Below are 17019 nucleotides of genomic sequence, written 5' to 3' on the forward strand. Positions count from 1 at the left end.
AGGTCACATGAACATCTTACTTACAGTAGCTTTTGGCATTCTTTTATACTCCCTTTCGATGAGATTCTTGTCTTCTCGTAAACTAAAGGAAAACAGCATAAAAGATCATTCAACTCATAATGTCAATGAGGTGATTTAAATATCAAGTATTTGCAAGCACGTATCCTTGAAATGCTTCAATATATAGCTAAGGAAGACAAAAGGGGCCATAATGAAAGGCTAAGTATTGGTTTTGTTAAAATAATTTAATAATACTGACGTGTCAAAATTTTGGATTTGCTCACTCATAATATTCATATCTGCAACAACTGGTTTCCCACATTTTGTCTCTGGGACGGGGAACCCGGGCTCTTCAATCAGTTGCTAGACTCAAACTCCCATCAGATATCTCAGGGCAAAATTATACATTACACTTAATGCACATGTCTCCCCCACCTCTTTAATCGGCTGTAATTGGGGGGGGGGACACACAAATGTTATTGGGATTCTGGTGCACAGGGAAAGGAGGTACATCCCTTCCGCCCAAGTCACGCTCCCACAAAAAAACCTGCTTCCTTCGTGGCTACAAGGCTTAGAAAAACGTTCCCATTGGCACCCAAGCAAACATTTTCCTGAAGCCTCACAGCCATGCAGGAGGGGGGGGTATGGAATTTATCCCAATAACAATTGCCCTCCACACCTGTAATTAATTTAAGGAAAACATGAGACATATCTGCATGCTACATACTAAATGTAACATGTTGTTTAGCTCTAACTTCAGCTGACTGCCTTATCTGATGCATCCACTTTTCATGTCCTCACTAGGCAGTTAAAGTCCAGTGGCTCCAGGCAGCTCCACTCTCCCTGCCCTGGCCTACACAAACCAAGGGTTCCCCATTCGTCAATCAACTGGATAAGTGACAGACATTACTCCTTGGTACGTAGATCGTAATACAGATAGCCACTCCAATACTATCTACCTGTTCAACTTGTACTGAATTTCATACTCCCTTTCTTGAATCGCATTGTATTCATTGACATATCTTAGGTACTGCTGTCTCAGTTTGGTGACCTCTGAAGAATATCCCTCTGGAAACTGATCAGTAGTTTCTAGTATCTGCTCTTGCTGTTCTATTTCGACTGTGAAACGTTTGGCATCCTGTAGCAGCTGAATCTCCGATTCCTGTAAGCTGAAGCAAAACAGCAATGTTGGGATAAAACACATATTTATGAAACAAACCTTCAACTACTACTGTACTGTACAGTGGTGCCTCGCTTAACGAATGCCCTGCTTAACGAAATTTCCGCTTAACGAAATGTTTTTTCTAGTGGAGGTTGCCTCGCTAGACGAATTCGTTTTATGAAAAATTCGTCTAGCGAATCACGGTTTCCCATAGGAATGCATTGAAATTCAATTAATGCGTTCCTATGGGCAAAAAAAAAAATTTAAAAAATTCAATGCATTCCTATGGGATTCGCTAGACGAATTTTTCGTTATAAGAAAAGACCCGTGGAACGAATTAAATTTGTCTAGCGAGGCACCACTGTATAATGAAAAGTTATTGCAAATCACAAATATTATTTCGTATCTTCGGAGCACCATATACCTAAGTGACAAAGGCAAAGAAGTCAGATTAATGCTCTATTCATCTAAGAATGTAAGTTTTGACAGTAGGGAAAGACAACCAATAGGGAAAAAGGAGGAACAGATTGCTTATTATTTACTGCATGACCAAAATTGGTAATCAAATGCTGAGATAAATCTTTGCTTTGTACTCTTTCTCCTGTGTATGCATTCAATAGAATATTATTTCCATGCTTGCAATATTAAAATTTTAATGAAATAATATCTGAAAGCAGAAAACAGTTGTCTGGCTGTCTTTTAGAACCTTGAAACACTTAGCCTTGAGGTCAATGATTCAACAAAACTGGTGCTTGGGTGGGGAAAAAAACTTCAATGCTGTTCAAATATTTACATAAATATATATGGAGCATTTCTGTAAGAATTTGACATTCACTCAGAACAGTTTAATAACCGGGCACAACCACCAAACACAGAGTCTCCCAGCTTTTCCAAAAGACCAAACTTTGGAATGACACTAGAAATAGGGAACAGAAACACACTCCCCCCCAAAAAAAACTTTTAATTTGAGCTATTTTTCTCAGTATATTTTATTTTATTTTTCTTGCTGAGTTACAAATATGTATTTCACATTTTAATCACTAGAAATAAGTACCAGTACTCACATTACATACAGAAAGGTCTAAAAAGCCTACCTTACGAGAGTGTCATGCAGAACAGTATACTTTGCCTTCAGTTCAGCCATTCTGGTTCCAGGGATTTTTCCATCATAAAACAACTAAGAAATGTAAGAGTGACAATCATCAATTTATTTGAATAATTATTATGAAAAGAATCAGGCAACACTTTTCTCTAATGTGAAAACAAATTGAAACTTTTCACTATATCTGGCCATACTCAGAAATGATTACATGCCTGGGGTGATTTGTTTCACAACTTGTGGTATAAAGCTACAGTATATAAAAAAACTAGGTTCTCATTGCTGAGATCTCAATATTGAGCTAATCCTCTTGGAAGGAATTTTATATAATTTTCAACATTCAAGTACTATTAGCTACCATTTTAAAATACAAAATTCTTCGATTTCAATTCCAGTGCAGTTTCCCTCTGATCATTGAAGCCTGTGAGAATTTGCTTTTCCATTTGTGAAATTTATTTCCAAGATATTCAAATTAGACCAGTATGTAAATTCTAGGATCCCCCCCCCCGCATTTCTTTTTTAAAAATTGATGTAATATTGGCTGCTTTCCAGTTTTCAAGTAGGCACATATTTCTGATGATCAGCAATTTCATATTGGAATTCTTTAAGATCTTCCAGGTCAATCTCATTCAGACATGATGGCAAGTTATCATTTTTCATTTTGTCAAAAAGAACTTCAACTCATGTCAACACTATTTGTCTCAGTTCCTCATTCTTCCAATGGAAAATCTTCAGCTTTGTAAAGGAAACCTTATTCACTCCAACAGCTGTTTAGATTCTGCTCATTCACATTTGTACCCTCATGACCCGGGTATTACCCTTCCTGATCTGTGGCATACATTCTAGCAGAGCTTCTAATATTGTGGTTTTAAGCAGCTTTTAAGCCTTTTGGAGAGATTTGACCTTCCTGACTTTTCCTTTCAACTTCCTTTTTAACCAATTTACTCATCTTTGGGAAGTTTCCTCTTTTGAAGTCAAATGTGATGGGGTTGGATTTTATTGGCAATTGTCTATTTACATATATATTGAATATGATAGCACTGGGGTCACCGTTCCAAATCAGTTAATAAACTTTTACTTAAGTTCACTTAAGTTCAGTATTAAGGTCAGCTCCATAACAAACTGATCTAGGGTATCTAGAAATTGTACTTCTTTGTTGTGACTGGGACACAGAATCATAGACTCATAGAACATAGATGTACCCAGTCTATGTGAGGGTAACTGAAGTCACCTACACCACACCCTCTTTTTGGGTGTCTCCTTGAATTCATTCTCAATCGAAGGGAACATTTCTTCCTTCCTTAGTTTGAGGCCCTCTGTTGCCGTGAGAACAGGAGAGCGGGATGCAGCTATCACATCCACCAGCCAATCTCATCTCAGCTTCTCTGGGTCAACCACCTTGGCCTCAAAGGAATTAACTTGTTCCCTGAGGGTATATGTATATGTGGCATTCTATGAAATAAACTGGAAAGCCACACCACCCCAGGTGGTTTTCTATGTGAATAATTATTTTATTTCCTTCTTACCCAACATAAACCAGCACTGCTAACAAATAAACATAGTTACAAGAAAGTTTAAATTGGCACCAGTCCTTAGCTAGCAGTTTTAATAGAGCTTAACAGTTCAACAATTCTCATGCATTTCCAGTTGAAGTAAGCACAAATATCTGCAGTAACTACTGTGCAAAATATACATGGCTGCATAAAGGTACATGGCAAAGGTACAGGAAGCATTAAAATGATGATCAATTCCTGTTTGAGTACGAAATGCAGAATGTGCCCTTTAGTCAGGAATTTATAGTTTTTGCAATACAAAAGTTTTAAAATATGCATTGCAACACTACATACCAGGGACATAAGTCACCATCACAAGATACCCAAAGCTTGTAACGTGCCATTTTCCAAAATGTGTGCCATCTGACCAGCTGTATCGGGATGGACACACACACACACACACACACACACACACACACACGGAGTGAATCTGAGTCTGACTCACGGTGTTTTCCTTTTTAAGAAAACTAGGCAAAAGTACCATCTCCTTTACATAGGTTCAGTAGTAACTCGATCTAAATGCCATTAAATTTGGGTTTTACAATATCCTGTGGCACTACTGATTCAGGGAACTAGACTGCACTGTGTGAACTGATTCTGGAACTGGAATTGCCTAGAACCGATGTAAGGTGAAAACTAAGAAGATTGGAATACAGTTGCAAAAAGAGATAACTTATCCTCTCCTTGAATTATCCTTTCGTTAGTTTTGACTCTATTCCCTTCACAAATGCACTCAATCCCCGGGTTTTGTACAGTATTTAACTATTATATAGAGAACACCAGAGTTGCCTTTGATACAATGTGTGATTGATAAATTGATTTCAGAAGGCACTCTTCTGTCCTGCTGCCAATTTCCATCCTTGGTTACATGGTTGTAGAAGTAGAGTCCTTTAAGATCCTGGGCTCTATAATTTCTCAAAAGTTAAATTGGTCAAGCAACATCAATAGTATTATTAAAAAGGTCCACCAGAGGTTGTATTTTTTGCGTCAACTAAGGAAATTTAAATTGCCCCAGGAAGTGTTGATCCAATTTTACAGAAGCATCATTGAAACTGTTCTCTGTAATTATTTTACTGCTTGGTATGGTACAGCCTCCCAGACAGACAAGAAAAGGCTCCAACGAGCTGTAAGAATTGCAGAAAGGGTCATTGGAGCTAGCTTGCCTACAATAGAGACAATCTATGCTACCAGAGTTAAGAAGAGAGCAGAGAGAATTGCAGATTCTTTACATCCCTGTCATCATCTGCTAGATTTACTCCCATCTGGACGTCGCTACAGGTCTTCATATACAAAATCGGGCAGGCACAGGAACAGTTTTTTCATTGACTACGCAAAAGCATTTGACTGTGTCGACCACAGCAAACTAAGGCAAGTTCTTAAAGAAATGGGAGTGCCTGATCACCTCATCTGTCTCCTGAGAAATCTCTATGTGGGACAAGAAGCTACAGTTAGAACTGGATATGGAACAACTGATTGGTTCAAAATTGGGAAAGGAGTACGACAAGGCTGTATATCGTCTCCCTGCTTATTTAACTTATATGCAGAATTCATCATGCAAAAGGCTGGACTGGATGAATCCCAAACCGGAATTAAGATTGCCGGAAGAAATATCAACAACCTCAGATATGCAGATGACACAACCTTGATGGCAGAAAGTGAGGAGGAATTAAAGAACCTTTTAAATGAAGGTGAAAGAGGAGAGCGCAAAATATGGTCTGAAGCTCAACATCAAAAAAACCAAGATCATGGCCACTGGTCCCTTCACCTCCTGGCAAATATAAGGTGAAGAAATAGAGGCAGTGAGAGATTTTACTTTCTTGGTCTCCTTGATCACTGCAGATGGTGACAGCAGTCACGAAATTAAAAGACGCCTGCTTCTTGGGAAAAAAGCAATGACAAATCTAGACAGCATCTTAAAAAGCAGAGACATCACCTTGCCTACAAAGGTCCGTATAGTTAAAGCTATGGTTTTCCCAGCAGTGATGTATGGAAGTGAGAGCTGGACCATAAAGAAGGCTGATCGCTGAAGAATTGATGCTGGAGGAGACTCTTGAGAGTCCCATGGACTACAAGAAGATCAAACCTATCCATTCTGAAGGAAATCAGCCCTGAGTGCTCACTGGAAGGACAGATCGTGAAGCTGAGGCTCCAATACTTTGGCCACCTCATGAGAAGAGAAGACTCCCTGGAAAAGACCCTGATGTTGGGAAAGATGGAGGGCACAAGGAGAAGGGGATGACAGAGGATGAGATGGCTGGACAGTGTTCTCGAGGCTACCAACATAAGTCTGACCAAATTGCGGGAGGCAGTGGAAGACAGGAGTGCCTGGCATGCTCTGGTCCATGGGGTCACGAAGAGTCAGACATGACTAAATGACTAAACAACAACAACTACTGAGGCCTTGGATATAAAATGTAGTTGGCAGTGAGCAGGAAATAGCCATTGCACTTGAAAACACATTTTATTGCAGTACTCTGCTTGCCTCAGTGAAAAAAATAATAATTACATAAGTAACAATAACAGGCTTTGATATCACCATATGGTAAGATAAGGAAAAATAGATATTTATATGAAACATCCACAGACATTACAATGTCTAGGTCTCAGGGCTTCTGCCTTGGACTGCAATTCTATGCACGTTAACCCTGCAAAACATGATGACTTACTTCTGAGTAAATATGCATGGGATTACACTGTCAGTTAGCATGTGTGTGTTAATTTTGCAAATGGAAAAGGGACATGTTGATTCCTTGTTAAGATATAACAAGAATTCCAAAAGCTCTATTGTACTAAATGTCGGACACTATTTATTTATTTATTTATTTATTTATTTATTTAGATTCAGCAATAGATTTATGACAATAAAAATACAGGATGCAGGTATTGTGGTAAGGTTCTGGTAACAGTGGCAGCACAAGAACAAAATTCTGGGGAAGAGGCAAAGTGTATTTCCAGGTGAGTGAGAAAGAAAAATAACAGCATATATTAAGGACAAGAGTTCAGAAATGGGGGGTGAGTGAGGGGCAAGCTCCTTGTTTGAGGGGGTGCTTGCCCTCCCTGACCCTCACCCTCCCTCTGGTGCCAGCTATGTGTGATAAAGCTCTACATGTTTTGGTGTTACATTGTTCATTGTGTCTAACATTATATTGTTCTTAATAAACCTCAGATGATTCAGTATTAGAGTTTTTAAGCCTCTGAGATGTCAGCAAACCAAAGATTGAACTAAGAAAAAAAAGCCAACTCTGGAATATTTTCCCAAGATAATAAATTAAGTATTCTGATCCCTGTCCCCAGTTCATGAGAAAACAACTCACTGTAGTCCCTTCTGTAGTTTTCAGGTCAGAATTTAATTTTAACATTTTCTTTTTATGATTGAATAGGCAATAAATCCAGGGACCTAAGATTGAAATCTGTTTCTGCCCTTCCGGTAGGAAAGTGTATCTAAGGAAACTTGAAGGGAGAAGTTCCTTAACCAAAGATTGCAGGAAGAACTTAGGAGACAGGGAACTTCTGTTCTAGATGGTCATTCAGGGAGGCCAATAATTTTTTCCACTGTCAAAAGATCAAGAGACAGTTTCCTGTAAGATTCGACAGCAGTCACCATTTTTGAAGAATTGATTGGTCTGAGGTAGGAAGATTTATAAAATAAAAGTAGTAACGATTTGTATCTTTACGTCGGAGGAGGGGTTTCCTAGAGACCTGGTGAAATGAATCATAGAGTTGGAAGAGACCACAAGGGCCATCCAGTCCAACCCCCTGCCAAGCAGGAAACACCATCAAAGCATTCCTGATATATGCCTGTCAAGCCTCTGCTTAAAGACCTCCAAAGTAGGAGACGCCACCACACTCCTTGGCAGCAAATTCCACTGCCGAACAGCTCTTACTGTCAGGAAGTTCTTCCTAATGTTTAGGTGGAATCTTATAGAATTCCTGTTTCCCTTGGCCAGGAAGAGGCATGGAGGTACGTAGACAAGCAACAGTGTAACGTTTTCACAATATTTCCTGAAAAATTGCTTCACAGGGGGAAGCGAATGACCTCCACAATGGTGGTGGAGGAGGAAATATTATTCATTGTGAGAAACTCTCAAAAGGCTACTTCTAATGTTGATAGTTTTAGCAGGGAAAAATTAAAGACCTGTGTAATGGATTGATTCCACAAGTCATATGCCCATAGAATATCCCATAGAACAGAATTGTAGAGTTGGAAGGGAGCCCAAGGATCATCTAGTCCAGGCTTCCTCAACCTCAGTCCTCCAGATGTTTTGAGACTACAATTCCCATCATCCCTGACCACTGGTCCTGCTAGCCAGGGATCATGGGAGTTGTAGGCCAAAAGCATCTGGAGGGCCGAGGTTGAGGAAGCCTGATCTAGTCCAACCCCTGCCATGCAGGAATATGCAGCTGTCCCATACGGGGATCGAACCTGCAACCTTGACATTATCAGCACCACGTGCTAACCAACTGAGCTACCCATATGTGTAACTAGTCAAATGCTTCAGATTTATCATGCATAGAAAATGGGTCAGTGATACAAAGATTCTATACCTATAATGTGTGAAGTGATCCTGTGGTTGCAACCCTGAACATGCTTACTTGGAAATAGGTTCAACTCAAATCAAAAACATTTACTTCAAGTCAGTCTTATGTGATATAGATACAAATTTAAGGGGGGGCACACAGGGGTGGTGTCACTCTGTATGTAAAAAATGGGATGTAGCAGTCTTTCCCAACCTACTCTCATCAGCCCCAGCAAGCATGGCCAATTCTCAGGGAAGTAGTCCAAAATGTCTGGGGGGCACCATCAGTTTGTGGAAAGTTGGCACAGCCACAAACACAAAAGGGGCAGACACCTCTGCAGATTCACTGCGGGTGTCAATACCAGACTCCCACAATAATTCAGCACAGAGGACATACCAGTTTCCCCTTGATCAAAATATGGTAGTTTTGAGAATGCTCAAAGAAGACTTTCTACATCATTTTATGATGCTAGAAAACCTTCACACATTTCTCCCAGAATTCACTGTGGAGAATTCCCCAGACTGTTCCAGAGTGGCAGCCTTGGTTCATGCGGAGTGTTTGCTGAGGCTTCTTGAGCATAACTGTTGCCTCACACGAATGCATCACAGAATACACCAAACATTCATACATAGCTTTGCATGACAGGACACTGACAGTGGACAGGCTGCCATTACAAATTTACTTGCAGAAGAACTTCTGCTGAGCTCCCAAGAAACCCTAAGGTTGTCCACTAATAACACCCTGAGACTGTTGGCTCAAGTCTATCCTAATACTGTTTATATGCTAACAAGGAACACATACAATTTCATTGCTAGTGGGTTGGTTTTTTTTGAAAAGCACACCAAAGCAAACACTAGCATGTTAAAAAGCATACATTTGTTTTTGAAATGTTGTATTTGTTGTGTATATGTTTATTATTCTAAAATGAATACCTGGGTATATCTCTATGTTTGATTATGCAGACAGGTGCTGAAGATAACATTTTGTAATGTACAAGTCTGGTTAATTTCCCCATAGCTACCTACTTTGCTATTAATATCACTGCAGCTTGCTGTGATGCAACCAACTCCCACCCTTTTCCGAGAACAGTGCAGGCAGCCTCTCTGATAAGTCAGAGGCAGCAGTTAGCTGCTCTTTATAAAAGTCACTGAAACTTTGCACACTTCCTCACTGGGCTAGCTCCTCAGAAAATATGAAGCTCGTTTACAGGATTTTGCTCCAGACAGCTCTGCTGCTATTTACAAATGGCTCTGCAGCGACAGATGATAGCAGCACAGACAGCGCCGGAGAAGAAGAACTGACTGGTGCTTGTCCAATACAACTCAAACGCAGCGGGGAATGTGATGGAGAGGAATGCCCGTATCGGATAACCTTGCCTCCAATGACCATCCAGCTGCCCAAGCAGTTTCGACTGATTGAGAGAACACTCAAAGAAGTGCAGAACCTTAAGGAAGTTGTAAACAAGATGAAGAAGTCCTGTGAAGACTGCAAGCTGCAGGCAGATGAGAATCCAGAAAAAGACAGCAACGAATTCCTGCCACCTGGCACAGACGCTCCAGTTGACAATAGCAAAATACAAGATAACAGGGTAAAAGAATTGCAGAACAAGGTTTCCAGGCTGTCAGCCAGTCTGAAGAATGCAAAGAACCAAATCCATTCTTTACAGAATCAGCTGGAGCACATGAACCTCATAAACATGAACAACGTGGAAAGCTATGTGGACAGCAAAGTAGCCAACCTGACATTTGCTGTGAACAATCTGGATAATAAATGCTCTTCAAATTGCCCAGCCACACAACCAAAACCAGGTAGGTCAGCTTTTACTATTTTACGAAAAGTATCGGAACAGCATTTCCTTACCTACACCTGTTAACTCTTATTACTTTTTGCCACCTACTAAAAAAGAAAAAGTAAATACTAGGAGTTAATTGACCCATATTACTTTACAATTGGGGCATATCTGGATATTGAAACAGATGAGAATCTAGCACCTCTGAACTTCATAATGGGTTTTTCTTTTCGTGCTAAAAGGATTTTGAACACACACACCCCCATACTTTCTTTTTGTCAGCATCTGACACAGCAGTTACGTTACAGGCAAATTCTTACATTCCTTTACTGAGCACAAGAAGAAAGCTTATGAGAAGAAGGGTGTGCATCTCAACTTTCCACGGATGTAACAGGTGGGGGAATGCAACCACACTACAATGTTCATCTGCATCCTTTGAGTTGCAGGGGGATGTGTGTCCCTATTTGCAGCTATCAATTGTTATGCACACCTTTTTTGCCAGTGGACAGACCTGGATTCAGGCCATAATCGTTAAGGATTTGGCCCTGTTAAAGTACAGAAAAATCAGGCTGTTAAAGGGTCTTTTGCACTGTTACACATGGGTAACTGTCCAAACTCAGAGCCGCTTGCACTGGTGAAATAAGGACGCCCTTTTACTTTTATCACTTCTGTTCAGGTAGAAAGAATGGAATAAATTGATTTCTCATACAGGACCAAGAAAGTAATGGCTATATTGAGATTTTAAAAAATGAATTCCATTTATCCTGGAGTGTGGACATATGAACAATGTTTTGTCTACTTTTTGTTACTGCTGTGTGCTTATCTTTTCTTCATACCACTTCCTAATGGAAGCATCGATTGTTTTATATTGGTGTGATTTAAAGCTTACAGCTACATAAATTTTAAAAAACAAAAACAAAGAAACTCAAAAAACTTTCTTTGAATATTATTTTGAATTACACTTCAAAATGTTAATAAATAACTTGCCATATTACATACATTTGGGGACACAGAGGAAGGTGAAGTCTTACAGATGGATGACACAAATGATTATGTTTTACAGCTGCACATGTGTAAATATGAGCAACATTAATATATCCCAAATGAACAGCATGTGATATACTGAGAGTGGAATCTTGGCAATGTTGCACGAAATAAACAATGTTACATGAAATATCATTTTGACTGCTACTTTCCCCAACCCATCTATTTTTAGTTGTTGCACTTAAAAGAACATTATCCTGTTACAATAACAAGAAATTATTTTGTAATTCATAGCTCTTGCTAGAAAACAGTGCTTGGAATCAGTTCGTGTTTGTCTTTTTGTTTTGTTTTTAAAAGTGCACTTAAAAATAGTTCCCATAATTGCTGAGTGAACTAAATGTGAATTAAGTTCATTGCGAAATAGAATTTCGAACGATGCCTACTTCACCTTCAAGTTCATTCTGTTAGGTGACTCCTTTGAGTGTATCTGAAAGTACATTAAAATTCACTACATTCTAATACAATCGTACCTTGGTTGTCAAACGCCTTGGTACTCATGTTTCGGATCCCGAATGATCAAAACCCAGAAGTGAGTGTTCCGGTTTTCGAACTTTTTTTGGAAGCCAAACGTCCAATGTGGCTGCTGCTATTGTTTCTGAAGTGCCTGCACAATTAATTGGAAGCCAATCGGAAGCCACGCCTTGGTTTCCAAACGTTCCGGAAGTCAAATGGACTTCCGGAACGCATTTTGATCGAAAACAAAGGTATGACTGTATTCAGCAAAATTAAAAGAACAAGACTCTTAACCAAAAGACAAACAATTTCTAGACTAATTGTCTCTGAAAAGTAATCAACCAGCATAAGTATTGCTGGCTGCACTTCTCTAAAGCAACAATAATTACAGTGGTACCTCAGGTTACAGACACTTCAGGTTACAGACTCTGCTAACCCAGAAATAGTACCTCAGAGTACGTTGTATCTATTAGATGTATTAGAATGATAGTTTACACATATTCATATGGGGGTGGGTACAATGAGCAGACCTATTAGGAGCATCTATGCACCTCTTAAAGTAAACCTGATTCCTCTTCCTTTACCAAAGACTGCATCACTACCCCAAAATCAATACTGATGCCTGATTATGAAAACTTCAAACTCTCTCAATAATCTCTCACTTGTCTCTTTGCTCCCCTCCAACAAATTTGGGTGGCAAATATTTACCCTCCCAACATAATTTATAAGAAGAATCAACATAACTCAGACAACATTTTCTCATTCCAAATGATATTAACTGAATGCTGCTGTGTCAATAATTTAATGGAAAAAATGGAAGAGCATTTCATTTGTAAAGCTTGTTAGGCTTCTATCATAACTGGCTTGGGAAATAAAATGGGCCATAATCTTCAGGAAACACCTGGAAGAAATACTTTATATCATAAAGTGTTGCATTCCTGCTTAGTATACTGTCCAATTTCATTTCCACTCTAAAATCCAGAGGTTACATAATAACACGTTTACAGGAAACCACTGTCATGCTCTTAAATGACATTTTTCTGAGTGTCAGTGTCAATTGTACATGATAGCCTACAAATAGCTAGGAAGAAACAACAGGTGACACCAACACTCTAGGCCAATCTTGTAAGAAATAAAACTATCCTGCTCTCCATAAGTGTAAAAAGACAGTGGTTAATGCAAAAGTTAACAAACGTCAAGTGGGGACTTGGCATTTGACCCTAGGTCAAATTGTCAACTGTCTCAATATAATTGTTATGCAAAAATTATGTGGATAGTTCTATTGCACACTGAGGAGTGCAACATAAAACATTCGGTGAAGAAAAAATGAGAGTTCTCACACAAAACAATGAAATAATATAAAAGCTATGCCTCTGATGGTCCTCCAAGTTAGTTCATGAAATAGAACCAAGTAATGGATGTTTCTTTGTCTGGAGGCCACCTATTTTTTCCTCCTCCCCTTTGACCTTTGTGGGCTTGTGATCCCACAAGGATCAGTTGTGTATATGATATGAAATGATAGCTCATGTGAGAACAAGCAAACAAAAATCCAAGCAAGTTGTGGGCAATAGCAGAAGACACAACATACCCTTGTCAAGAAATTACTATTCCCAGGTCGTCGTCGTCCCCACCCAAATAAGGAGAGGTAGAGGCAGCAATTTACCTAAGTAGAAAGTCTTCTATAAGAAATAGACTTGGAATTGCAAAAGTTACCAAGTGTCATCAAATCCAGCTCTAACCACATATTAAATTTAAACTAGTGCCAGCAGATGCTTCCCCTGTTTTCCTCTAGGGTCATTTCCTACACTACTGATATTATTATTATTATTGCCGCAATGACTTGCAAAAACACAGAAAAAAGCTGTTCTCTGATATCTTTGAGCTATAATTTATTCTATATCCATACACACTGCACAAATGGAAGGGTGACTAAAACTCTATATTCCATTATGGATTCAGATTGCTTTCTATTATGCTATACAAGTTAAAAATGGGTTGTAAATAACGCGGCTAACTTTCTTTGTCCAGTTATACAGATTCTGCAAGGAGACTGTTCCAATTATTATGCAGCAGGCAAAGAGCGTAATGGAATCTACAGAATTACTCCTGATCCAAGACATGATAGCTTTGATGTTTACTGTGAGATGGAATCTATGGGAGGTGGCTGGACAGTGTTCCAAATGCGTCAGGATGGCAGCACCAGCTTCAACAGAACATGGAAAGAATACAAGAATGGCTTCGGAAACCTGAGTAGAGAATTCTGGCTAGGGAATGACAAAATTCACCTTCTGACCAAAAGCAAGGAGATGCAGCTGAGGATTGAACTTGAGGATTTCAACGGAGTCAAAGAATATGCAAAATATGAACCATTTTATGTGACCAATGAATTTCTCAAATACCGCTTAAGTATTGGCAAATACAGTGGTACAGCTGGGAACGCCCTGCAATTCAGCAAACATTACAACCATGACCAAATGTTCTTCACTACCCCAGATAGAGACAATGACAGGTATCCATCAGGAAACTGTGGAGCATACTATAGCTCTGGGTGGTGGTTTGATGCATGTCTGGCGGCTAATCTAAATGGCAAATATTATCACAAAAAATACAAAGGTGTTCGCAATGGAATTTTCTGGGGCACCTGGCCAACAGCTTCGGATAATAGTCTGAATGGTTACAGACAACCTTTCAAAAAGGTCAGAATGATGATGAGACCCAAAGTCTTTGCGCCTTGAATTAGTAACTTCTCAATATTGACACTTTTCTCCAGTATCTGAGTGCAATTTAAAAAACAACAACTGTTATATCTCATGTTTAAATACTTTCCCCCTGAGAAAACACCTCTTCCAAAGGCACCCTAATGTACGGCATCTCTCCTGATAAATTCTAAATGTACCGGGAACAATTCAATTGTTTGGTAACAAATAATGTGTCACCCTCATCCATTAACTTCTGTTAGGTAAGAAGATGGGTGTAAGCTTATTTTGCAAAGCTGACTTCAAAGGCATTCCACTATTGCAGTATCACAAAACAATGCCTCAGCCACCCACAGGCCAAAACCAGATTTGTAGAGTTGGAGAGCAACAGTTTCAGACCCTTAATGTACTGCTTCCTCATCATATTCCATAAATATCTCTGCAGAACCACCAACCTGCTGCAAAGCCATGAGCCCAAACTGCCTTAAACTCAAGTATTCCAAGACAACTAGTTGACCTTCATCTGCTTATTACTATATTTTTCTATGTAAATAATAGATTCAATTTGTTATAGTTTAATAATTCATTGCCACTGTCAACTAGCTTTTTTTTAACCATGTGACTGTACCAAAACAAAAACAATACATTTTAATCTAAAGGCTAATAAATGCTGTTAAGGAAGCATTTCTTATGATGTTGCTATTTTTATATATGAGCAAACATTGCAATAAAGGTAAAGGGACCCCTGACCATTAGGTGCAGTCATGACCGACTCTGGGGTTGCGGCGCTCATCTCGCTTTATTGGCCGAGCGAGCCGGCGTACAGCTTCCAGGTCATGTGGCCAGCATGACAAAGCCGCTCCTGGCAAACCAGAGCAGCACACAGAAACGTTGTTTACCTTCCCTCAAACAGATTTCTGGTATATTGCTGGAATTATTATTATTTTTAAAAGAGCTACTTTAGGCAATTATGATCTAAGTGATCTTGCTTCTTCGGTAGGCATTTCCAAAGCTGGCTAATATAGGTGTATATATCTCTTTATGCAACAGAAGGAACGTACAGGAGAGGCATCCTTACAATGCCTTATGTTTGTGAACAGTAAAGAGAGAAATGAATATAATATTTAATATTAAAACACAACAGGCTTTTCAAATGTCCAAACACATTTAGAATTTTCATTGCGTATTGTTGCTAATGACCAAAGTATGTGGATTCACGTGTGTGTGTGTGTGTGTGTGTGTGTGTGTGTTGTTAAAGGGGCTTTGCTAGATGGAATTATGCCCAATTGTGCCATGCAATTTGGCAATTTTTCTTCATTGTAAATGTCTTTTAACTGGTGAGGGAAACCAAATCTAATACTGAGAGATTCTATCACCTTCGCTATAAAATGTTACGTATCATCATTAGAGGTTGCTGCTGGCCTGGTGAGTTTTCTAGATGAAAGCATCCTTAAATTACAGGATTGGATCCAGTGTGTCCCATCTGAAAATGGAAGGGTTCCTTCTGTTCTCTGTTCACTGTTCATCTAATCCCCCTTCCAGGCTCTCATGTCACCTCTCATACTTTTCCGGGGTTTCCTCAGTTATCTGAAGCAGTTTTACAGAAGGCTGCAGGGGAAAATAGACTCCTGGGGAACATCCTGTGAGTGAAGTTCGAACACAGGATTCAACCCAAAATGTAGAAATGAATGTAATCACTTGTTATGATGTACAGTAAAAGATTTCCTCCAAACCATGTTGAAGTCAATGGAAGATAAGTATCTACTGTAATTTTGATTGGTTTTGGTTTCTGCATTTACATACTGTACAGTGCTTAAAGATCTGCACAACTGACTACTAGTTTGCTTCTGGGCACAATTCTGATTGCTGTTTTTTGCCACTCAACTGTAGGTCTGGGATGAGGTGTATGAAACCCCCCCATGAACTTGCCTATGTGCAGCGATTCTTGGCTTAGGCCCTGCTCCAAATGCCTCCCAAATGTGGTGGGTGGCTTCTGGGGACAGTTCCTTTTCTGTGGTGGCACCCAGACTTAGACCTCCCTTCCCAAGCACAGTTCCAAAGCTTATATCACGATCTTTTAGGTAACAATAAAACATTTGTAATTTGCCTGAATGTCTGGCAGCACCTTATTTGCAATGCTTTTTATCCATAATTTATTTGCTCATTTATTACTTTCATTTCATTGTTAGATATTAGGGATGGGAGACCTTTTCTTTTTAGTCTGATGGTCACATACCCCTCATGGGAGACCTTCCAAGGATGACATGTCAGGGGTGAATGCAGCAGGAGCAGCAACGTTTTAACTTGGCACACAACAGTTACAGCTTCCTGCGTACAAGCATATACACACCTCTCAATCTAGGCATTACTACCATTCAAAGACCTATCTTAGCCAAGTAGGGCGGTTCAACAGAAGGCAGAGTAATTCACAACTAAAAGTGCAGTTAGATGAATCAGAAGAATACAAACATAGTTGCTAAGCTAGTTTTCTGTATATTAAATTGTGTTGTTTTCAGTTCAGATCTTTGTGTTGATGTGCCCAACAATTTAAAACTTGTTTAGCTACCACAGCTTCATTCAAACAATCTAGGTGCACTTTGTGAGAGTCCACACAATTTCTTGCCCATCACAGAATTAAAACTCTCAGTGTTCCCTAGATTGGACCACACATTTGTCCAAGACCGCACACTTAGTCCAAAATTAAT

At 39.4% G+C, this 17019-nt stretch overlaps 2 protein-coding genes across 2 annotated transcripts in view; one reads left to right on the plus strand and one right to left on the minus strand.

Annotated features, from left to right (window-relative positions):
* The window catches only part of CCDC146 (coiled-coil domain containing 146), a 60086-nt gene that overhangs the window by 24833 nt on the left and 18234 nt on the right, over nucleotides 1-17019 (minus strand). The window contains exons 4-6 of the mRNA XM_035126590.2: nucleotides 2257-2339; nucleotides 960-1169; nucleotides 25-82 (exon numbers count right to left, since the gene is read on the minus strand). Coding sequence (XP_034982481.1) covers nucleotides 25-82; nucleotides 960-1169; nucleotides 2257-2339 — 351 coding nt within the window. The remainder of the gene's footprint in view (nucleotides 1-24; nucleotides 83-959; nucleotides 1170-2256; nucleotides 2340-17019) is intronic.
* On the plus strand, nucleotides 9469-16417 carry FGL2 (fibrinogen like 2). The gene is made up of 2 exons (XM_035126596.2): nucleotides 9469-10140; nucleotides 13647-16417. Exons 1-2 carry the CDS (start codon nucleotides 9525-9527, stop codon nucleotides 14351-14353), a joined length of 1323 nt encoding a protein of 440 aa, XP_034982487.1. The 5' UTR covers nucleotides 9469-9524; the 3' UTR covers nucleotides 14354-16417.

This window comes from Zootoca vivipara, chromosome 10 (genome assembly GCF_963506605.1).
Source record: "Zootoca vivipara chromosome 10, rZooViv1.1, whole genome shotgun sequence".
NCBI classification, from domain to species: Eukaryota; Metazoa; Chordata; class Lepidosauria; order Squamata; family Lacertidae; genus Zootoca; species Zootoca vivipara.